Consider the following 24,890-nt stretch of genomic DNA (forward strand, 5'->3'; position numbering starts at 1 on the left):
CTCCCCCAACCTCTATAAGCTCTTGCATCCATTACAGATCTTCGCATCCTTTCATCCACACACACATAATCAATCATTGCCTTCCTTTCATTCAGTTCACCACCCACCCTTCTCATCACTCGCCGTGTATACCTGTGGATCATTTTATGCCTGAAGAGGGTATTGGCTATCACCAAACCCCTCCCAGCACAAATGTCCACTAACCCACTCCCATTCTCATCTATCTCAGCAGGCACACCCCACTCACCAACTATTCCATCCACCTTCACATTCCCAACTTTACCATTCATATCACCGATCAAAAACACACTCTCATTCCTTCCAAACTTTTCCATGCACACTTCTACATTTGTCCAGAACTCTTCTCTCACTCTCCTAGCACGATCTTGCGTTGGCGCATACACACACACAATCGCCCACATTTGTATTCCAACTTTCAACTTTACCCACACAATCCTTGACCCAACTGATCCATACTGTCTTATGCTCTTCTTCCATCTTTTACTCACAACTATACATACTCCTTCCTTTGCCCTCTCATTCTCACCTACTCCTGCACATATACCCCATCCGTATTCCCATTCTCTCATACTTTCTCCTCTCCATTTTGTTTCAGTTATTCCACATACATCCACTTTCACACCCTCAAGCACCTGGACAGTCTCTCTCTCTTTCACCTCATCATTCGCTCCCCTTACATTCCACGTTCGGATTACTATGTCCTTTGTCCGGTCCTTGGTCGTCATTGTTTGGTCAGTCCTTGTCCGGGGCTTATTGTTTGTTTTTTTAGTTAGCTGTTATCCGGGGAGGGGCACTAACCTTCCGCCAACCCTTTTAGTTGCCTTTTACGACAAGCAGAGATACTGGGGGAGTATTCTTGAAAACCCCCCCTACTCCCAGGGGAGGTTTAATAATATCCAGCTAAATCCTGCATCATCTTTGAACATGCTTGGGGTTTCATGCACTCAGGACTTATCTTGGAAAGATCATATTGCGTCTCTTGTAAAATCTGCTTCCAAGAGATTCAGTGTGCTAAGCCGACTCCACACCTTTTTTACCCCAGGACAGTTGTTGACTTTATATACACGGGTCTTATTCACCCATGTAGAGTACAACTCTCATGTGTGGGGAGGCTCCCCACATACAGCTCTTCTCAATATGGTGGGGTCAAAGTCTTTTTGTCTCATTAACACTCCTCCTCTTACAGCTCCCTTCAACCTCTGTCTCTTCGCCGCACTTTTGCATCTTTATCTCTTTTCTATCGCAACTTCAATGGTCACTGCTCCTCTGAACTGTCTGCTTGCATCTCTCCACTTTTATGTAGCACCCGTCTAGCAACAAACTCTCATCCCTTTTCTGTCCAACTCTCTAATGCAGCAGTTAACCATTACTCCCAGTCCTTCACTTATGTAACAGGTCAACTCTGGAACTGTCTCCCTCTGTCTGTATTTCCTACTTCCTATGATCTCCAGTCTTTCAAATGCAGTGTGTCCAGGCATCTTGAAATGAATGGATCTTGAAATTGGCTCTCTTTTGTATTGTTTTTTTTTTTGGAAGGAACGGTTTGTGGGCACCTGGCCTTTGGTTCCTTCTTTCTTGCATTAAAAAAAAAAGAAAAAGAATGAATGTGATTTATCCTAACTGGTAGTAAGCACCCCACTCATAAACCCAAATTTTCCCAATAAATACATACATACTGTTACAGTATGTATCAGAAACACACATAGGCATAGTTAGGTTAATAAAAAGTGATGAAAAAGGTACAATAAGGGTGAAACACGTACCACAGAGGGACCTGAGATGGGCTTCAAGTAAGGGGTTCTGAGGCTAGAGGGTCAAGAGTTAGTGGTCTCCAACACTTAGGATTAATTGCTCGAGTAAGGCCTCATCTCTGAATCCCTCAAAGCCATCAGTAACTACAGATACTGCACCATCATTTTTGGGAGGAGGCAGCTGAGGTGCACAATCACAATGTTTTTTAGCTTCAAAATGTTGTGATAACAGCATGAGTGCAGATTTTCATCATGCAGTGATAACGATAAAGTGCTATAACCAAGTTCACAACAACCAAGGAAACAATGTACAGTACCAGTACCACCTGCTTGTCATTTAGTCATCACTTTATTATGCCAACTGATCGATAAGTCTTTAAGTATCTGTACACCATATCAGTCATGTATTTGAAGGATAAAAAATTAGAGGGTGAAAACACAGCCTTTAGGGACAATTTTTCTCTCCTCAACTAGTTAAAAAAACAATCGTTCTTAAATATCTTCTTACACAGATTACACTTATGCAATAGTCTGGAGGGATACATCAGCAGCATAAAACAAGGGATCACTGTATACAGCTACACTTGACTCTTTACTACGTCATTTAGGGTCATATGGCTCAGAGCAAGGGATAAAATGGTCTATAGACAAGACCTCAATTATGGTTCTAAATCTCCAAAAATGTTCCATCAACCACTCTTACATATTATGTTAACATTTATATTATTCAAGACCTTGGCCATGTATGCCTGTGTAAGCCTTTGTTAACCACTTTGCTACTGACAAGATCAGGGCAGTAGTATGCATCATTCACTAAGGTAAACATATTCAAGGCTTCTTCCAACAGCTGTAGAGATTCTTCAAATGGGTGATCAATACAACTTTTCTACCAGCATTTCATGTACCAAAAACAGGTAACATATGGGCAAACACGATCAAAAGGAGGTTTCTGTCTGTTACCTGGAATCTCACCATGTCAACCTTTGAATTCATTACCAAGCCACGGGGTGTGACAAGATGACCTCTTGACACTGCCCATCAATGCCAAACTTCTGTACCTTTCTACTGCATGGTGATGGCCAGTGCCAAGAAATGTATTGTGGGCAATACCTGGTGACTCAACTGACCACACTGGTGCCACATCTATCTCCTCCCATCACTTCAACTCACCGCCAAAGTGTTACACCAAATGCACTCTCCTGGGTAGTCATAAGATGGTGACACCTCTTTCCCTGTGTGCCTTTAAGCTTAGTCATGACAAGTAAAAATGTAGGTATTGGCCAGCAAAATACCTTCTTTTATCTTTGGTTATCTTGGTACTGTAAAGTGTTGTGAACTAAAATATCTCAAGAGGTTCTTTATAACCCACGCACTCACAGTGACTGAAAAAAAGGGATGAAAATATTACAAGAATTATGTAAAGTTATAAAAACAAACAAACAAACAACAAACCTGTGTAGTACCATCATCTGCAAGACAGTCAACTCTGATACGGTCAGTTGAGATGGTGACGTTGATACCCCCTACACTCACAAACAACTCATTGAAATAGGTCATGAATGGCCGGTTTGGTAGTGATGCTTTATGTCCATTGATGATCATACCTGCCAAAAATGTTTCTCAATCAGAGACAGATACACGTAAATCGATTTCCACATAGTGCATGATATATTACACATCAAAGAACTACTGATACTGTTCCACATCTTCCTGCCTCACTCACTCTTCCATTTATTTTTTCTCACCCAATCCTTCCAGTCTCTCTCTCTCTCTCTCTGTTTTTCAGTGTCCTATCATAATGAGATTACCTTTGGAAAGTGGGGTAGAATCTACTGGCCTTTCTAAAAAATAAAGGAAGCCAGGCAAAGTGCTGTTAATGTTCTTCCCAATATTTATGAGAACTACGTACAGTGGCAACCGCATTACATCACAGTATTGCCACAAACTTGTGTCAGTTGTTGTGGATGTGACTAACATAACCACAGTATGCTGGAAGTGGAAACAATATGCAACAAATCATGCCAATATATCTAAGAAGAGGGATACTCGAGATGAGTAGCTATGTCCTTCTTGTCCAATGGCATACTTAACTGTATGAGAAAGGGAGGACATGTAGACAAGGTTCTCTCTCTCTCTCTCTCTCTGTATATACAGTCAGTTCTTGCATAACAAAGGAATATTGTCCCAGATGCTCCCATCTTGTGAAAATTCCATGTTATAGGGCCATATGTTTTCATGTTAAAGGGTTTCATGGTACCAAAGCCAGCCCCAAGTTCACCTTATGGGGCAATTTTCATTTTTTTTCCCCAGGAAATTTACCTACCTAATAAAGACTTCATTACATACAAACACTGGAGGATTCCTCACCTTGAATGGAAGTGGTTGTGGGCTTGTTGGGAGGAGGTGACGTGGGTTCCGAGGCCAGGGCAGGACTCCTACTGGTCCCCAGCACAGTCGTCTTGCCTTGCTGGTTCCATTATGTCCTCTTCTGAGGAAGATGAGTCCTGTACGTCCTGATTCCTCTGTTGCCACTCTTCTACTTCCTGCACAAACCCCTCAGTGTCAACAGAAACATCAGACATAGCATCTTCTTCTGGTTGTTGTTGATGAGGAATCTCTTGACAAGGAAAGTAGCAGGTGAGGAGAGTCTGGTGACGTTGGCGAATTTTCTCTTGCTGGAGGTCTTCATAGGCTCGCACTGCATGCAACACAGTGTCCTGAGTTTCAGACTTGCATACTTCATCAACTTCATATACCAGGATGGCTTCCTTGAGCACTTCTGCACCGGCCAAGATGTTGTTGATAACGATCCATTGACATAACTGGTGCGGTGGTTGGTGCCTCTGCCTGATCTTTCTAGTCCTTTGCCTCCCAATGTTCCCAGTCTAACTCGTCGATTTGTTGAATAGCAGGGTCATGGTGTGGCAGCATGGTCGGGCTAGACCAGGTGGGAAAAAAAAAAAAAAAAATCACACAGCACATGTGCAGCCAGAGCGTGGGGAAGGGTAGGTTCAACTGGGGCAGAAATGCTCAGTGGACCGTGATGACACACCCCACAGACACATGATAGCAATACATCATAGGCTGATGCAATCCGCGCTCTGTCTATCACTTACCGTGTTCTTTGAATTCCAACCGAAATTTTATGCCTCGAGCCGCAATCTGTCTATCACTGGCCGTGTAGTATGACTTTGAAACATAAATTGGAACCTCCTGCCGCATTATATCCATTGTCACCATGTAGTCAGGTCCTGAAAAAAACTGATGAGCTTCCTCCAACTGTATTATATCAATTTTTTCCGCACTGTGACAGTTTTTAGACACAAAATGGCACCGTCCATGTTACAAGGGGTTCGTGCACTCTGATCGTGCGTTATGTGAGCGCTGACTTTATATATATATAGATAGATAGATAGATATAGATAGATAGATAGATATTTTTGCAGCAACACAAATTATTGATATGTGACACGGTGCTTAACCCACGGATTGCGAGCCATAGCTCAGGCTATGCTGGCCGTGCATCACCGTAAACAACTCAATCCCTTCGCAAACTTATGTGTGGTGCTACACAAAGACGGAGAGAGAGAGATTTTTTTTCTTTTCATCAGATGATGCCCTGGATGTTTATCTTCAAATTTATAATAAACAAAAACAAAAAATAATTTTTTAATTTTTTTTTTCACTCCTCCCGTATGTGAACTTACGCATGGCCCTACGCAAAGACAGAGAGAGGGCGATTTTTTCCTTTCACTACATGATGCCCTGGATGTTTATCTTCAAGTTTATAATAAACAAAAACTAAAAAAAAATTTTTTTTTTCCTTTCCTTTTTTGCGCACCACGGGGGGGATAAAAAAAGATACAGTAATTGCACAATCCACGGGTTAAGGACCGGGTGATGAAGAAGAGGACCTGTGCGCCTTGAAGTAAAATATGATAGTTGAAAAACCAAGCAGTGAGGGATGCCTCCTACTGTGAGATGAGCAGAATGGTGTCTGAGCAGGGAACTGTTGACAGAATGCTAATGTACTAAACAGAGCTCTCAAGAACAATCCCCTGAGAGTTACTGAATCAGTGTGTAGATGGACAAGGCCACCCCCCGCCCCCCAAGACATAAGATAAAATGGTGGTGGGATGAGGGTGCAGATGCTGCAGCTAAGATAAAAAAAAGGCTTTCCCACAAATGGAAAAGGGGTGTTAAACAAAGAAGAATACTTGGCTGCCAAGTGTAGGACTAGAAAAGTGGTATAAAGGGCAAAATATGAGTCTCAAAGACTTTTACTGGATAACCAAAATAGCAGTGACAGGAAGAATATGATATTTAAGTCAGCAAATCAGATGGACAGGTAAAACAGGAATATCATAGGTGAGCAGTGTGTGAAGAATAATGAAGAAATGGTAGTGGTGAACAGTGAGGATATTAAAGACACCTGAAGAGAGCAGTGAAACTGGTTGCTGAATGAGGAGTTTCACTGGAACAGAGAAGCTTTGGAGTCAGCAGATCCATTGTTTGGTCCTTGTCCTCTGATTTATGCAGCTATTGTGAGCAGGGCATTAGGCAGATGCAGTTGGAGAGGGTGTAGGGCGTGACTGAGTTGACTGCTGAAATGCTGAAGGCCTCAGGTGGTATAGGAGTGGGGCTGGTTAACATAATTAATCTGGTAGTATATGTGTTGCCTCAGATGACTGGCTGAGAAGTGTGCTTGTAAATGTGTACAAAGGGAAGGGTGATGCCCTGGAAAGAGGAAATAACAGAGTAAAAAAATCTTTTGGACCAGAAAATGAAGGTAATTTGGAGAGTTCTAAAAGGTAAGCTTAGAGGAGAACTGAATATTGGTGAGATGCAGTTTGGGTTTATGACAGGCAAAGGGACCCCTGATGCCATATACATTGTTCGATAGCTTTAAGAAAAATATACAGGAAAGTAAAAAGAAGCTTTACTGTACTTTGTTTTCATTGACTTGGAGAAGGCCTTTGCCAGAGCCCCTAGGGTGAAGTGGACAATGAGTGAGCTCGGGATTGAGAAGTGGCTGGTTCGAGTGGTTATGCCTATGTAAGTGGGTGCTCACACCCAGGTGAGAGTGAATGGAGGTTTGAGTGATGAGTTTTCTGTGAATGTTAGTGTGCAACAGGGGTCAGCCTTGAGACTCTTTTTGTTTATTGTGGTACATGATGCCCTCTCATGTGGCTTCAGAAATGGACTCCCATGGAAGATGTTGTGTGCCAGTAATTTGGTATTGATTGCAGACAATGAAAGGAAGGCAGAGGAAAGATCTGGAACATGGAGAGATGGAATGGGGCACACAGGTTTGTGAGTAAATGCAGTATGGTATCAAGGGCTGGTCTTGGTACTGTCAGAGAGGAGGAAGAGTGGCCATGTGTGGTTGAGGAGGAAGAGTGGCCATGTGTGGTTTGCCACAGGGGTATAAGAATAACTCCATCTTGTGCAGTGTTTGTGATGAGTGAGTGCATAAGAGATGTGGTGGTCTTAGAGGTAGACCGAGATAATGCTGATTTCATGTGTGCAATGTTCTTACCTAATTGTATCTTAACAGGAATGAGTCAAGCTCGTACTGTCCCGTGTATTAAATCACTATTATCATACATCCTTAAATTTATGAATTGTTTTGGCACACTCTATTTCATTTGGTGGTCCTACATGTTTGCAGATGATACTGTGTTGCTGAGTGAAGACGAAGGAGAGCTGCAAGGCTTGTTGGATGAGTTTGGGAGAGAGGGAAGGAAACGGAATCTAAAGGTGAATGTAGGGAAGAGTAAAGTGATGGTCTTTGAAAGAGATGAAGTCAGTGAATGTACAGCGAGGTTGGATGGTGAGGAATTGGAAAATGTGAGGACGTTTAAGTTCTTGGGTAGTGTGATGAGTAAGGATGGAGGTTTAGAGGGTGAAGTGCTTGAAAGGGTACAGCAGGGAAGAAAGGTTGCTGTTTCCTTGAAAGCAGTGATAAGAAGCAGGGAAGTGAGCATGGAAGTGAAAAGTTACTACATGACAGTATTGTGATACCAACTCTAACGTATGGAAGTGAAGCTTGGACGTTGCTGGAAGGACACAAGTCAAGAGTGAGAGCAGTGGAAATGAGTTATTTAAGAGGAGCCTGTGGAGTCACATGGAGAGACAGGCTGACAAATGACGATATAAAGGAGCATTGTGGTGTGGATGTGGATGTGACACGAAGCGTTAGGAGGAATACACTGAGGTGGTTTGGCCATGTAGAGAGGATGGAGCGTGAAAGACTGACGAAGAGAGTGTATATGAGTGAGGTGGAGGGGGGAAGAGGGAGGGGGAGGCTGAGGATGAGATGGAGGGATGGGATGGAGAGGTATATGAGAGAGGGAGGTATGAGTTGGGAGCAGGGCAGTGAAATGGCGGGGAACAGGGCGACGTGGAGGCGATTTGTTTGTGGCCATCCCGAACAGGATTGAGGCGTCTGGCAATAGATAGATAGATAGGGAAACAGAATTTCCTTACATCTTTATCACCTCTCTTTTTATGTAGTTTTTTGCGGTGTCCTCTTGCTGATGCGTCCCCATAGGTTATATACTCATTTATGTCTATTTTTTCTCTCCTTGAGACACATTTATATACCATAATCATGTCTCCACTTTTTCTTCTCTCCTGTAGTGTTAGCAGATTCTGTTTTTCTAGTCTTTGCAGCTTAGATCCCTTAACCCCTTAACCGCGGGGCGTCACTTTCGTGATGCTTGGGAGCAAGGGATCATACCGCGGGGCGTCGCTTTTGTGATTCTGTGTTATTTTGAATTCACCCGGGCTTCCAAGTGGGGGCTTGTATCATCTATCAGTACTGACAATGTCCAACACTAGTCAGCACTCCTAATCTCATCTGTACTCCCATCCATTGTTGACAATTTAGCCATTTCTCCCCGTTCTTGACTCCCCTCCCTACCCCCCCTCCATTACCCTATCCTCTCACCTGCCCGGCCATGCTACGCTAAGTAAATCTTCCCTGGAATTTTTCACTGATTTCATCCATTGAAATAAGCCCTATGTCGTATTCTTATACCAAATAATATATACAAGAAAGAAATCAGGTAAGTGAGAGTGCCATACACCTGGAATTGGCTAATTATCACCTGACAACACCTCACGTGCACTCGTTCGCTAATTTTCGCTGTTTTTTTCCCCTTGAAATATGCCGTATAATCTATTTTCGTAATAAATATACATGTAAGGAGGGAAGGGAGAAGCCTAAGTGATATTTACATTCACCTGGAACTACCTAATTTATAATGTATTGTCTAGATTTCCTGCCAATCATATCAGTGCTACACAAAGCTGTTTCAAGATTTAACATTGGTAGCTCTGATTATATATCTCCTAAGTAGGCCTCTAATCTATTTTCGTAATAAATATACATGTAAGGAGGGAAGGGAGAAGCCTAAGTGATATTTACATTCACCTGGAACTACCAAATTTATAATGTATTGTCTAGATTTCCTGCCAATCATATCAGTGCTAGACTTAGCTGTTTCAAGAAGTAATATTGGTAACTCTGAATAACCCCTAAAAAGGCCTCTAGGCTGGCTGGCCCTGCGTTATCAGTGTACTCTCATCTTCCGAAGTGAGAGGACGTATGTTTCATCTTGCTGACTTCAAGGCCTTTTTTTCACCCCCATGCAAATGGCTCTGTGACCTTTACCCCCTATTAAACCTCGTGTGGAAAGAGGTAAAGGGCTGACAATTGATAAAAGAGTGACTACGATCTTTCTATTGAGTAAAACAGTGCAAGTGGAATTGTAAATAATGTGTAAATAATGTGTAAACAGCAAGTGAAAGTAATGAATGTAAATATACGTGAACAATGGAAAATAGTTTTATAAGTTATTTCAAGTGACAGTGCACAACACAGTGTAAATAAAATAGAAATGTAAATAACGTAAATAAAATAGAGAACGTAAATAGAAATGTAAATGAGTAGTATTATAAGAATACGAGTATATACCCTAGGAGTAATGAAAGTGAAAGTTTCACTCTAGCATGTCTGAATGCTATGAGTTATGAAAGTGAAGATGAAAGTGACATTCACTCTCAATGCCAGTATACAGGACGAGAAAGTGAATGCTACGTATTTTACTGAAAGAAATTGAATCCCTACAGTGACAATAAACTAATACTACTGAAGGAAACTTATGGATAAAGACTGTAGATATATATAAGTGTTATATAGTAATAGAAATATAAAGTGTGAGGGGTTTTATGAATAATAAATGACAGACTACCAAGAGCGAACTAGTGCCAGTGCGACGATCAGACGCGCTCGTAATTTCCATTGCTTTCACAGTGTTTTTTTTTTTTTAGTATGGATCCCAAACTACTTGAAAATTGTAGAATAGTGTTTATAGTGTTTGTATCTGGCTGTGGTAATCATATTACGGGTTGTCGGGAAGTGTAAAGTGGAGACTTCGTTACCCTACTTCGGAGGTCTCCACAAGTCCTACGGTAACCGACGAAGGCTCAACAATCATTCCAGGAGAAAGCTGAAGGTATGTGGCATAAGCATATTTAATTTTATTATTCTAGGACTAATAACTGATTTTTGGCAAATATTTTTTGAGAGTCTGTCGGAGCCCAAATAACCCCGCGGCACACGCAAGTCATTGGTAAACAAGCCCGCGGTGTAGGGGTTAAGCTTGGTACCCATCTTATAGCAGCCCTTTGAACTTTTTCAATTTTATCTACGTGTTTCTTGAGACTACTGATGCATACTCCAGAGCTGGTCTGATGAATGATGTTATTATCATTCTCAGCATGTCTTAATTATGTAGGTGAATGCTATTCTTATATTAGCAAGCACTGTATACATGTTCTGTACCTTATCACTGATGTGGTCAGCCAGAGACAGTCTGTTGCTGATAATCACTCCTAGGTCCTTCTCTTTTTCTGATATGTGTAGGGTTTTACTTCCTAACTTAAAATCCCAATCTGGTCTTTTTCCACTTTTACCAAACTTAATTACATGACACTTGTCCACAATGAATTCCATTTGCCATTTATCATTTATCGCTCCATTCATGAAGTTTATTTAATTCTTCTTCCAGCTCGCTACAAGAGTCTGTGTTGGTAATTCTTCTTTGTATTTGTGTCGGAGACAGCATGTGGCAATTGTCGGGCATGAAAGGACTGATCTAATGATGAGTCTCTTGGGTGTGTGAAGGTGTTTTATTATTTGGGAGACATGTTATGTGATGAAGGTGGGGCTGGAGCTAGCTCTGTGGCAGGAGTGAGAAGTGGTTGGAAGTTCAGGGAGCTGTTGCCTCTCCTAACACTGAGATGGCTCTCCATCTGTGCTAAAGTATCTTTGTATGCAGCATATGTTAAAGGTGTAATGCTGCATGGTAGCAAGACCTGGGCAGTAATGGAAGAGGACATACGTGGGCTCAAATATAAAGAAATGACAATGAGTAGTGCATCCATGAGGAGAAGCTGGGGGGCTAGGGTATGATGGAAGAGTTGAGTGGAAGGATGTGACTAGAGTGTATTGGTGTTGTGATGAGAAGGAGTAGATTGAAATAGTCTGGGCAAGTGGAGAGGATGGGGGATGACAACTGGGTGCAGAAAGTCAGAAGTGTGAACGTTAAGGGTAGGGTTGTGTGAGGCAGACCGAAAACGACCTGGGAGAAGGTCATAAAATGTGATCTTAGGAATAAAGGACTGAATAGGGAGGCTGTCAGAGACTGAGCAGCATGGAGAATTGCCATTAGGTGGCCAAGGCAGACACATGCAAACATTCTGAAGGCTTTACAAACGAAATTATCTCTCTCTCTCTCTCTCTCATATAAATAGTATATATATATATATATATATTTATATACAGCTACAGCAAATTGATTTAGGACCTTCCCCTACAAGGTATTAAAAAACACAGAAATCATAGTACTGTATATCACAATGTTTGTTCATGAAATGCAATTCATTAATATGAAATCATGTTTCCCTTGTTTTTCAGGACCAGTTGGATGCGTTTTGGCATGGAATCACTTAGATCTCTGAAGTAATCTGAGGACATTTCTTTGCACCAAACATTTGTCAGTTCAGTCCTGAGGTTGTTCAGATTGGGTGTCTTCTTCTCTGCAGTGATTTTCTTCATCTCTGCCCGGCAGTTTTCTTTTGGATTTAGATCCGGACTGTTGCCACGCTGGTCGAGGACCTCAATCCGATTATCCTGAAGCCATTTCGTCACCTTTCTTGACTCGTGACATGAAGCTGAATCGTGCGTGAAAAAGTCGCACCCATGAATAGCAAAAAAGTTTAACAAATGATCTTTCAGAACTCGAATGTACCGGCCACCATTCATCATCAAGTTCTTAGGAAGAAAGTAGAGCCCTCCCCTTCCCATTTCACCTGAGAAACACCCCCATATCATTACTGACTGTGGGTGCTTAACAGTCGGCACCATGTAAGCAGGGTCATATCGACTACGGGAGGCAGGGCGACAAACCTTAGCAGAATGCACCTGGAACACCTGAAATGTGCTTTCATTGGAAAACATAACTTTTCTCCACTCATTCGATGTCCAGTGTGCATACTTCTTGGCAAACTGAATGCGCTGATTCTTCATGCGGTCAGTGAGAAGCAGTTTCTTGGCTGTGATGCAGCATGGCAAATCCGGCTCCTTCTGCAAGCGGTGTTGGATAGTAAGAACTGAGACGTCTTGTAACAGTTGGGGATGCAATCTCTTCAATTCTGCTGCTGTTGTTCAAGGATTCTTGATTACTTTCCTCTTCAGAAGCATATCTGTACCTCTGGAAGTCGTCCTCTTCTTTCCACTGCGATGCTTGTGTTCTGGTACGACATCAGGTGGCAGGCAACGCGCTGACGCATGTTTCTTCATGATAGTCGACTTTGAACATCCTGTATGTTCACAATTCGTGTTGATAGGGACATTATCCTGCCTCATGCAATGATACGGACCCTCTCATCCCTTGAGCAGTACTTTCCAGGCATGACAATTTGACTCCAGGAAAATAACAGGGCAAACAGTAATGCATACAAAAAAAAGAGGGAGGGGCAAGCTCAGAGTGACGGCAACATATACAGTACTCCCACTCTCGCTACTGGGCGAGCTGACATGCTGAGTGTTTCACCACCTCCCGCCAACACCAGAGGAGTTGCCAGTTACTTCTTGCCCAAAAAATTTACTTGGTAGAGGTGGAAACACAAAGCAAAGACAGACAACTTTCCCATAGCAATTCTGTGTGTAGGTCCTAAGGCAATTTGCAGTGGGTGTATGTATTCATTCATTCATTCATTCATTCATTCATTCACTCATCTATCTATCTATCTATCTATATACCAGTATATATATATATATATATATATATATATATATATATATATATATATATATATATATCTATATACCAGTATATATATATATATATATATATATATATACATACACACATATGTATATAACTCAACCCCCTGCTATCAGGTGTTCAGCTATCACGCTTACCTGCTATCACGCACACATCAAATGCACAACCATACATGCTATCACGCACCCCAAGACCGCTATCACGCGTCGAGTTTGAAGACAGGCTAAGCGAAACTTATTCACACGGCACTTCATACGAGGTTTGCAGAGGATACGATAGTTAATCGGAACGGTAACGTGGTAAAATTCCCGATTATAGCATGGGCATTTGGAATGCATCTGAATGGATTCCTGCCAAGGACACGACAGGCAAAACAGTGACCAAAACACATTCGGCTCGAAACAATATATCGTACTACAGCACTGAAATTTAGCCTAACGATGAATACTTATTAATATTGTATTTCAGAATAAATATCAATCGTTTGAAACCCTTATAAAGAGTTAATATTTCTGATGCTGAAAAAACTGTGATGTCGATAAAGTAATCACGTGTTTACAATTGAGACGGGGCTCTGATGACAGTGTGAGGAACGTGTGTGATAGCGTCCAAGTTTTGTTCCACTTAAATGTTCCTCAGCCATTCCTGATATAAGGTACCATGTGCTACCCCCTTCAGCTGTGGACACTAAAGAAATGGAGACAGCCAAAGAGATCTGGCGGCAACTAAGCCACTCCCAAGCCTCGGAACCCATCAAACCACCCAAGCCGTAATCCTTATAAAAGTTTGATGGCCTTTTATGTTGTTTATTTATTCATTATACTGTTATTATTAATATAATAATGCTTTATTTCATGTTAGAGGAGAGATTGGCAGGAAATCGTAGGCATAAAGTGGTTAAAAATTAGAAAAATGGGCCACCGAAAAACCAATTAGAAATTTTCCCATTGATTGTTCAGTTCAGCTATCACGCGCATTTCCTGTGACCAATTAGGCGTGATAGCAGGGGGTTGAGTGTAGCAGATCATGGCCACTATCATTTTTTTCATCATTTCCTCATCCATGTAATGGAATGCCACTCATGTGTTAGTCAAGAAATTGTACATCTCTCTAACTATCTTGTTAATGTGTCTTTCCAGTGACAAACTATCCTGGACCAGCACTCCCAAATCTTTCTCTTCTCTCACTTTTTTTATTGGTTCATTACCCATCATATAATTCAGTGATGGCCTCTTGATACTCTTACCCATTTCCAATATTTTACACTTTTTTACATTAAATTTCATTTCCCACATCTGGTTCCAAGCTTGGATCCTATTCAGGTCTTCCTGCAGCATTTTACAGTCTTCCTTGACTTCTACTCTCCTCAAGATCTTTGCATCATCTGCAAACAGACTTGTGTAACTGTTCACTCCATCTACCATATCATTTACACAAATCAGGAACATTGCTGGTGCTAACACCAAGCCCTGTGGGATTCCACTTGTTACCTCCCTCCATCCGGACATCTTGTCCTTTATTATTGCCCTCTCAAGAAGTCACACATCCACTCCAGGATGTTTCCCTTCAGTCCTCCTATGTGTTCCAATTTCCACATTAGTCACTTGTGGGGTACCTTGTCAAAAGCTTTCTCCAGATCTAGATACACACACTCCACCCAGCTGTCTCTCTCCTTTAATATGTCAATCACTCTTGAGTAAAAGCTCAACAAGTTGGAAACACATGACCTTCCACTTCTGAATCCAAACTAGCTCTCAGCCAATATGTTTGTCTCCTCCAGATATTTTATCCACCTGTCTTTCAGGATTCTCTCGCATAATTATGCAACTACGCTGGTGAGGGACACTGGTCTGTAATTCAGGGGTTCTTCCTCGTTTCCTCCCTTATAAATTGGTACCACATTGGCCCTCTTCCATTCCTGAGGCACTTTCCTTTCTTCCAGAGAACACACAATTAAAGCTGGTGGGCTAGGGGTCCCAGATCCATTGCCTGGACCTGGGATTGTGCGGTGAGTGGGACCTGTGCTGTGTCTGTCCCCATTTATTAATACTGAAGATGACAAAACAAAAAAGGTTTCAAAGCAAGCCTGAGGACAGTAAATCACCCATGGGGATGAGGGTGGGTTCATGGAATGTGGGAAGTTTGAGGGGAAGAGCAGGGGAAGTCGTTGAGGCATTCAGTAGGAGGTGGGTGGACGTGGCGTGTTTGCAGGAAGTCCGGTACAGGGGTGGATCAGCCAGAAAGATTGTTGGGAAGGACTGTTGCTATAAGTTGTTTTGACAGGGGAGGACAGACGGATATGGAGGTGTTGGTGTGATGGTTGCGGAGAAATGGGTGGAATATGTTATGAATGTTTTGAGAGTAAGCGATAGGATATTGGTTGTGAAAATTCTGTTGGGAAGAAAGATAGCTGTGATTATATCGGCATATGCTCCACAGGCAGGATTGGATGAATCAGAGAAAGATAGATTTTGGGATGATTTAATACGTGTAGTGAGTGGTATGCGGGATGATGAGATAGTGATTTTGGGAGGGGACTTAAATGGTCATGTAGGTGAAGCAGCCCAAGGTTATGAAGGAGTGCATGGGGGATGTGCATATGGTCTAAGGAATGCAGAAGGGGAAAGGATACTCGAGTTTGGGGAGGTAACGGACATGATTGTGTGCAACACATATTTTAGGAAAAGAGACAGTAGGTTAATTACGTATGAGTCTGGGGGAAATAGCAGTCAGATAGATTATTTTCTGGTTAGGAGGGCCGATAGGAGGTTAGTGAGGGATGTTAAAGTTATAGGAAGTGAGGAGTGTGTGCAGCAGCACAAACTACTGATTTGTGATATGGTGCTTAAAGAACAAATGATGAAAAAGAGGACTTATGTACCTAGGAGGAAAATATGGAAGCTGAAAAACCAAGTAGTAAGGGATGCCTTCTATAGCGAGTTGAGGAGAGTGGTGGCTGAACAGGGAGCTGTAGACAGAGGTGTTAATGAACAGTACAGAGCCCTCAAGAACAATCTCTTGAGAGTTACTGATGTAACATGCGGCTGGACAAGAGGACCACCAAGACATAAAGTAACTTGGTGGTGGGATGAGGGTGTAGAAGCTGCAATTAAGGAGAAAAGAAGGCTTTTCCGGGAATGGAAGAAGGGTGGTAGCAAAGAGGAATATTTGGCTGCCAAGCGTAGGGCTAGGAGAGAGATATACAGGGCAAAGTCTGAGTCACAGAGACAATTACTTGATAACCTAAATCATGGGGAAAGGAAAAATATATTTAGGGTGGCAGGTCAGGTGAAGAGGGATAATCGAGATATCATAGGTGAGCAGTGTGTGAAGAATGATGAAGGAAGGGTAGTGGTGAACAGTGAGGATATTAAAGATGCATGGAGAGAGCATTATAACCGGTTGTTGAATGAGGAGTTTGACTGGGACAGGGAAGGTTTGGAGCCAGCAGATCCAGTGTCTGGCCCTTGGCCTTTGATTGATACTGCTACTGTGAGTGAGGCAATAGGCAGGATGAGGGTGGGGAAGGCAGCAGGTGTGTCTGGGTTGACTGCCGAAATGTTGAAGGCCTCAGGCGATATAGGGGTGAGTTTAGTCACTGACCTGATAAATAGGATTATTTATGAGTGTGTTGTCCCAGATGATTGGCTGAAGAGTGTAATTGTAAATGTGTATAAAGGGAAGGGTGATGCCCTGGAAAGAGGGAATTATAGAGGTATAAAGCTTTTAGATCAGATAATGAAGGTAATGGAGAGAGTTTTAGAAGGTATGATTAGAGAAAGAGTGAATATTGATGAGATGCAGTTTGGGTTTATGCCAGGTAGGGGGACCACTGATGCCATATTCATTGTTCGACAGCTTCAGGAAAAATATATTGGTAGGAGAAGGGATCTTTATTTTGTTTTTGTTGATTTGGAAAAGGCCTTTGACAGAGTCCCTAGAGAGGTGGTGAAGTGGGCAATGAGAAAGCTTGGCTTGGAGGAGTGGCTGGTTAGGGTGGTTATGGCCATGTATGTGGGTGCTCACACCCAGGTGAGAGTGAATGGAGATTTGAGTGATGAGTTTTCTGTGAATGTTGGTGTGCATCAGGGATCAGTCTTGAGTCCCATGTTGTTTATCATGGTACTTGAAGCCCTTTCACGTGACTTTAGAAACGGACTCCCGTGGGAGTTGTTGTATGCTGATGATTTGGTGTTGATTGCAGAGAATGAAAGGGAGGCGGAGGAAAGGTTTAGGAAGTGGAGAGATGGTATGGGGCAAAAGGGTTTAAGGGTAAATGCAAATAAAACAAAAGTGATGATATCTAGGGTTGGTGGCGGTACTGTCAAAGACGAGGGAGAGTGGCCATGTGCAGTTTGCCACAAGGGCGTGGGAAGTAATTCCATCTTGTGCAGTGTGTGTGATAAATGGGTGCATAAGAGATGTAGTGGTATCAGAGGTAGACTGCGAGATAATGCTGATTTTATGTGTACGGCGTGCCGGGGTGAGCAGGTGGAGATCGTCAGACGTGAAAGAATTGAACTTGCTGGTGAATCTCTTGAGTGTGTGGAAGAGTTTTGTTATTTAGGAGACATGTTGTGTGCTGGAGGTGGGGCTGGAGCTAGCTCTGTGGCTAGGGTGAGAAGTGGTTGGAAGAAGTTCAGGGAGCTCTTGCCTCTCCTGACATTGAGGGGGCTCTCCCTACGTGCTAAGGGGTCTTTGTATGCAGCATGTGTTAGGAGTGTAATGCTGTATGGCAGTGAGACCTGGGCAGTGAAGGAGGAAGACATTCGCCGGCTCAGACGTACAGAAATGACAATGATTAGGTGGATGTGCAGTGCGTCCCTGCGTCCAAGGCCTGGAGGGGCTGGGTTTACAATGGAAGAGTTGAGAGGTAGGATGGGACTGGAGTGTATTGGTGTTGTGATGAGGAGAGGTAGATTGAGGTGGTTTGGACATGTGGAGAGGATGGGGGATGATAGTTGGGTGAGGAAGGTGAGAAGTGTTAATATTGGGGGTGGGGTTATGAGGGGTAGACCGAGAAAGACATGGGACGAGGTCATTAAGTGTGACCTTAGGGTTAAGGGACTGAACAGGGAGGCTGCAATGGATCGTGCAGCATGGAAAGCCGCCATTAGGTGACCAAAGTCGACACATGCAAGCATGTTGGAGCCTTTAAAAACGAAAACGAAAACGAGGAAACGAAAACTTATCTACCAGGTGTTCTCTGCACTCTTTCAGTACCCAGGTAGAGATTCCATCCAGTCCTGGGGCTTTCCTTACATCTTGAGTTTCCAGTAATTTATACACTTCCTGCACTTCCACTTTAATGTCTTTTATCACTATATTTCTAGTCACACCCTCCCCCTCCACAAAGTCCCTTTCTTTAGTGAAAACCGATTGGAAACATTTGTTCATTATTTCAGCTTGCATTGCCGCTGCTTTATAGACCTCTCCTTCTACTTTCAGTTGGGTGATTCTTTCCTTTTGTTTCAATTTGCCATTGACAAATCAATAATACAATTTGGGTTCTTCCCTACATTTGTCATTTATACCTTTTTCAAAGTTTCTCTCTTCTTCTCTGCGTATTCTTGTACAGTAATCCCCGTGCTGTCCGGACGCCCACTTTCCGGACACCCCACTTAACGGACATTTTGGTCCCAGGATTCAATATTCCCAAAATTGGCCAAAAAGCGCAAAAAATTCAAAAAAAAATATGACTGTTTTGCCCCGTAATTTGAACTAGGCGCGTGTGGCGCGGACCAGCTGTGTTCTGGTACGTAGTTCCGCCGCTGTCCGCTAGAGCGCCCATGCATCCTCCCCCCTTACCGCCCGTCTCTTGTTGTGAGTGCACGCTCGTCATCATGGCAGCCCATGTGCTTGCTTTTCTGGTGGTGCCCTACCTTCTGCAGGCTCTGCTGCTGCTCTCCTGCCTCTTGTTAGTGTGTGTGATGATGGCCCCGCCAGTGGAGAAGAGGAATAGAGTGGTTTTGACTCTGGAGAAGAAGAGGGAGATATTGGACATGGTGGACGCGGGATGATCAACCTCACGCATCCTCCGTGAATTCAACCTGGCCCGATCTACTTTGTTTGATATCAAGAGATCCCGCAACAAACTCATGCAGTACACAGCTGACTTCTCATCGAAGAACAAACGCAATGTGGAGAGTAAGATGATGTTTAATCCCCGGAATGCTGAAGTTGACTGCTCCACGTTGATTTGGTATCGACAGCAACGTGCTGCTGATGTGCTGGTGCGTGGCATGGAGTTGAAGGCTGCTGCTGAGAAGTTTGCACGGCTTCACGATGCCCCAGACTTCAAAGGACCCGAGGGTTGGCTCCGCGTTCAAGTTACGACATGGCCTTACCAACCGTAAGTCTCATGGCGAAGCTTTGGACGCCAGCGAGGATGGAGCAGAGGAGTTTTGGCACAAGATAAAGGGCTTGATCGACAGGGAGGGCCTCATTCTTGGTCAAGTCTACAACACTGACGAAACTGGTTTATTCTATCACTTTTGCCAATGAACACTCTAGCCGAGGAGACGGAGAAGCGTGTACCTGGCCGCAAGCTCTCCAAGCAATGGATATCTGCTTTGTGTTGTGCCAATGCTAACGGCATGCACCGGCTCAAGCCCGTTATTGTTGGCCGTGCAAAGCAGCCTCGGTGTCTTCGTGGGGTGATGGATGTCCTTCCTGTCGTTTGGTACCATTCTTTGAAGGCATGGTTCACAGCCCAGATCTTCAAAGACTGGTTCCACCGCCATTTCGTCAAGGAGGTCATCCATTACCAGATGAACACACTGGGAATCCCGCGCGACCAGGTAAAGGCCCTCCTTCTCCTCAATAATGCACCTGCCCATCCGTGCAACAAGGACTTGGTGGCTGAGAATGGGCACATTAGGTGCATGTTTATGCCACCTAATATGGCTGCTCTCATCCAACCAATGGACCAAGGAGTGACTGCGGCAACGAAGAGGCTGTAACGAGGGAAGTTCCTGGACGAGGTGATGGTTGTTCTCGAGGACGAGCACAGGGAGGGATGGGACACGCGAGGCCAGCGGACTTTGGAAAACCTTCGCCGCTACAACATCAAGTCTGCAATCTACAACTGGGCCAGTGCATGGAAGGAAGTCCCTGTCAAGACTCTAGAAAATGGTTGGTCTCCTCTGCTTCTCGGAATGGATGTGGAGCATGATTTCCTGTGTTTTGACATGGATGACTTCCATGCACGTCTACGTGCGCTCGGCGACGATGTTGATGTGGACGAAGTGCCTGAGTGGTTGGATGATGATAAGGGCAATCCTGGGTATCAGACCATGTCTGATATCGAGATCGCATCTTCAGTTGCAGGTGTCAGTACCCAGCTTGAAGATTCCGATGAGGATGGCGATGATGATGCGGACTCCTCTCAGTGTGACACTACTCCAGCCATCCCCAAGCTGAGTGCACTCCGGGAACACGTAGAGTTCGTTCTTGACTACCTGGAACACCCGGACTGCGACAGGGAGATGGGGCCCTTGGGACATGTGGAGGAAGTGCGCGCTTTCAGGCGGCGCATCATTAAATGACAAAATCGTCATACCTTGTGTCAATCAACCACTGACAGCTTTTTCAGACCCGTGACCCCCGCTATGCCCAGCCCTGGCTTCACACCACTGCCTCCCCAAGACAGGCCCTCATCCTCCGAACCACAGCCCAGCACATGAGTCATGGTGGAGTCACCACTCGACGTGAGTTTGCGCCTCTCTTCAGAGTCATCTGCAGTGGGTAGTCCATCACCACGTCCCAGTGACGCACCTCTAGGCCACCAGCATCAGCTACTCTCAGACTCTGATAGTGAATAAACAGCAAGAACTCGCCACTAGACCACAATGGAATTTACAGTGTTGTGCAGTGAAAAAAAAACAGTGGTAGTGTTAATAAATTAGAATTCTGAGTGCAAAGACTTAAGTGCAGAGTGCAACACTTATTTCATTAAGGTGCAATGGAGCGCAAGTAAGACTAGAGTGCGCAGTGTTAAGAGAATGGAATTCTGAGTGCAAATGACTAAGTTGAGTGCAAGACTTCATGTATAGTGTACTGCAGGTGCTTCAGGTACTCCTTTTTACTGTCAGAGTCTGAGAGGAGGCGGGTTATTCATCGAGATGGCCAGGGACTTATTGTAAGTACCCAGAATGTTTCATATTGTACTGTATTATCCATACTTACCTCTAAAACCTTCATTTCACCCTTTAACCCTTATCCGCCAGTTGACGTGTATGCACGACAGAATTCAGGGTGTGCAGGGCCGCCGGTTGACTTGCTATACCGCACTCACCTTCCCACCACTGTTTGAGTGCGGGACCATTTTCTGTGATACCTACGGGGTAGGTAGGACCCACAGGTACCCCGCGGTTGCGCGGTTCAGTTTGTACTCAGCAGTGGTAGCGAGAGGAGCCATGTCATCTTCCCCGACGTCGTCTGCTTCCATTCCACTGCGTGAAGGGCCGATCGCCTCATCGACCCAGCTAAAGTCATGCCCTTTGTGCCAGGGAAAGGGCTTAGTGATAATGCCATAGGACGTGCCCTAGACGAAACTGTGTCATCTAGGACACTTAGTGAAAGTACGTCGTCAGAGGGTAAAGAAAGCTACCACGTGGAGAGCAAGCTCACTTGCCCTCCAACCCCTACTCCCTCTTGGACGCCAGAGAGGACTCTCCGACTTCTTCAGGAGGAAGGGACAGCCTACAAGAGCGATGATTTTAGTGATGAGGAGGCACAAGATGACCCAGGAGATCGGGAAAGTGGCCATGGACCTGGCGGACATCTGTGGAAAAAACGCCGCAGAGCCATTTCCCCCCCCACACTCTTCCCGCCTGCTCGCCAACGTATCTTCCTCCACCGCTCCCCCACACCTCAGCCTACCACTTCAAGGGCAGAATCGCCTCAACCAGGCCCTACAGGAGTAGTATTTCCTAGACAGAAGCCATGTGGTGATAAGCTGCGCCGAGCGTCTTCTGTGGAAAGTTCCACGACAGGTGAGTCATCACCCGCTTACTCCTCCTCTCCCTCTCCTCCCCTCCCCTCTGCCCGTGGCCATGCACGTGGTCGTGCATGAGTGATGGAAAAATGCAGTGCAACTGCCAGACGGCCTGCTTTACCAAGTATGGGTAGAGTGGATACATTTGTGTGGGAGGATGGTGCTGGCTTTGAGCCGTTTGTGCCGGCATTTGATGAGGAGGGTGCAGGTGTGCAGGAGGATGCGCTTCCCCCCAGACCCTGGACTATTAGCAGTCTATTCAAGGCCATTTTCACGACTGCAATTATGCAGTACCTGGTGGATGACATCAATTTCCACCAGGCCATGTGCGTGCGTTGGCTGGACGTATCTGCAAGCGAGAGCACGCACATGCGTGAATGGATACCTGTTGAGGTGGGGGAGATGTTTGTGTGGCTCGCCCTGACCATGTTGATGGCACACGTAAAAAAACATGTGCTCCATGACTATTGGTCGGTGGATGAACTCGTTGGCACACCTGTCTCCGGCAAGTACGTGGCCCGTGATAGGTACCTGGTAATCCTGAGGTTCCTACACTTCAATCGAAATTACAGGCCTGCACCGAACGACAGGTTATGGAAAATAAGACTAATCCTGACAATGCTGAAAGAGTCATTCTCCAGGGTTTTCCGTCCGTTCCAGAAAGTGAATATTGACGAGTCGCTGGTGTTATTCTGAGGCAGGCTTGTATTTATTCAGTATGTGCCATCAAAGCGTCATAGATCTGGCCTCAAATTCTTTGTGCTTTGTGACGGTAAAACTGTTTATCTGCTGGATGTAATACTCGGCAACAGATGTTGGTATCCCTAGCGATGGTCCTCATGGATTCTCTGCATCAGCAGTGAAAGTGCTGATAGAAAGGTATTTCAACAGGCACCACATTCTGTATACCGACAATTATTACACAGCCCCAGCGTTGACAAAGTATTTGCTTGACCATGGTACTGGGTCCTGTGGAACTGATAGGGCCAACAGAGACAATTTTCCAGTATTTCCAGCAAATACTGAGAAAGGAACCCTTCCAACAAAGAAATGTGGGAACATGTTAGCCCTTCTCTGGCATGACAAGGGATGGGTTAACATGTTGTCTACAGGTCATAAGGGTGTGCTGGGGGAAACTGGTAAAACAGACTACAGGACCAGCGAACACGTGGTAAAGCCAGATGCAGTCAACGATTACAATATCAACATGCGGCTGGCTGATAAATCGGACATGCAAATTGGTGAGGTCGATTGCCAACGTAGGTCCTGCAGGTAGTACAAGAAGGCGTTCTTACACCTTCTTGATATCGCTGTCATGAACAGTTTCATACTGTTCAAGGAGCTTGTCAGGAAACCTCTCTCTTTACAAGAGTTTGAGAGAGAGCTGGCACGCGAACTCCTTGAGCAATATTCAGCTGCTCAGGTGACAGGTGCTAGGCAGGGGACAGTGGCTCCAGCGGACAGGCTCAGCTGTGCTAATTATTTCTGTCGGCACAAGATTGTGGAGATCAGGAGAACAGCAGCAGGTCGTCTGGCATATAGGCGGTGCCACGTATGCCGTACTTCCAAACGCCATCCCCCAGCATGAAAAGAGACCTCGTACCAATGTGCAGAATGCAAGGTCCTCCAATGCCCCAAATGCTTCTCAGAGTATCACTCCGAGTGTGAGTACTGAGCAGGTGTGTGGGGAGGTGTAAATAGTGTACAGCAATGCACAAGTTAGTGTATTTTCATAAATGAGTGAAAAGTGTGATAGTATGAGTGAAGTATAGTAAGCGCTAAGATGTAAGTCATTTATAATAAGTTCTACAAGTGCATATAAGTGATTTATAGTAAGTGCAATACAGAAATTGATACTGTGTATTGAATATTGGTTAGAAAATTGTTGGAAATACTTTGCGTTTGCCTATGTGTTACCTGAGAGAAAACCACTTGTAAGCGGGCCACAAAGAACAATACCTAAATTATTTCACTCAATACTCAGGGAGATTGTGCCAAATATGAGCATCAGTGTATCTGTGATGTGAAGTACAAATAATGTTAGTTGTGTGAAACATTTATATGATTTTCACTATAACCCTGATTAGTACAAAGTAGTCTGATTTACAGTACAAATACAGTAATCCCTCCAATATCCGACGTAATAGAGACAAAGGCATGTCCCAATAGTGATCCTGTCCGGATATTGGGCCCCAGCCTCCTGGACTTGTACTTATGGACCCTAACTCAGAAAAACACCTATACAACTCCCTCTGGACATGCATTGCACCTATTTCAGACCCAAATCACACCAATAAGGGACATAAAAGACTGAAATAAATGCAAAAGAACCATAAAATGAGGTTTTAGAGGTGAGTTTATACAATATTAAACATTCTGGGTACTTACAAGTCCCTAGCTCCTGGACTGGTTTGAACCGCCAGTTTGCAGTCCACGGTTAATCCTCTGCACTCTAAATTCTAATTTCTCAACACTGCACAACACTGTAAATTCCCGTGTGTTCTAGTGACGAGGTATTGCAGTTTATTCACTGTTTATTCACAAAAAACAAGCACCTGTGGCTTGCACTGCTATAAGCATCTGCTCTCGATCGGAGTTTGGCTGAGACTGTTGATGATGGCAGGGTAACAGAGTTGCCAGATCGCAACGGCCACATTACCAATCTCCTCAACTTTCATTACCAAATTTAACTTTTCATTACCAAATTTGTAAAGCTAGCATTTATTCTTCACTAATTATACAGTATATACAAGTGGAAATACC

General features: G+C 44.1%; 1 protein-coding gene across 2 annotated transcripts in view; it reads right to left on the reverse strand.

Moving 5' to 3' along the window:
- Positions 1-24,890, reverse strand: part of LOC145396518 (inter-alpha-trypsin inhibitor heavy chain H3-like) — a 526,567-nt gene that overhangs the window by 55,008 nt on the left and 446,669 nt on the right. For both annotated transcript variants that reach the window (XM_080269891.1, XM_080269890.1), the window contains exon 16: positions 3,225-3,376. In XM_080269891.1, the coding sequence (XP_080126017.1) occupies positions 3,225-3,376 (152 nt within the window). The remainder of the gene's footprint in view (positions 1-3,224; positions 3,377-24,890) is intronic.

The sequence above is a fragment of the Coenobita brevimanus genome, chromosome 38 (assembly GCF_032717465.1).
Source record: "Coenobita brevimanus isolate Jiangsu-jjx chromosome 38, ASM3271746v2, whole genome shotgun sequence".
Classification (NCBI taxonomy): Eukaryota; Metazoa; Arthropoda; class Malacostraca; order Decapoda; family Coenobitidae; genus Coenobita; species Coenobita brevimanus.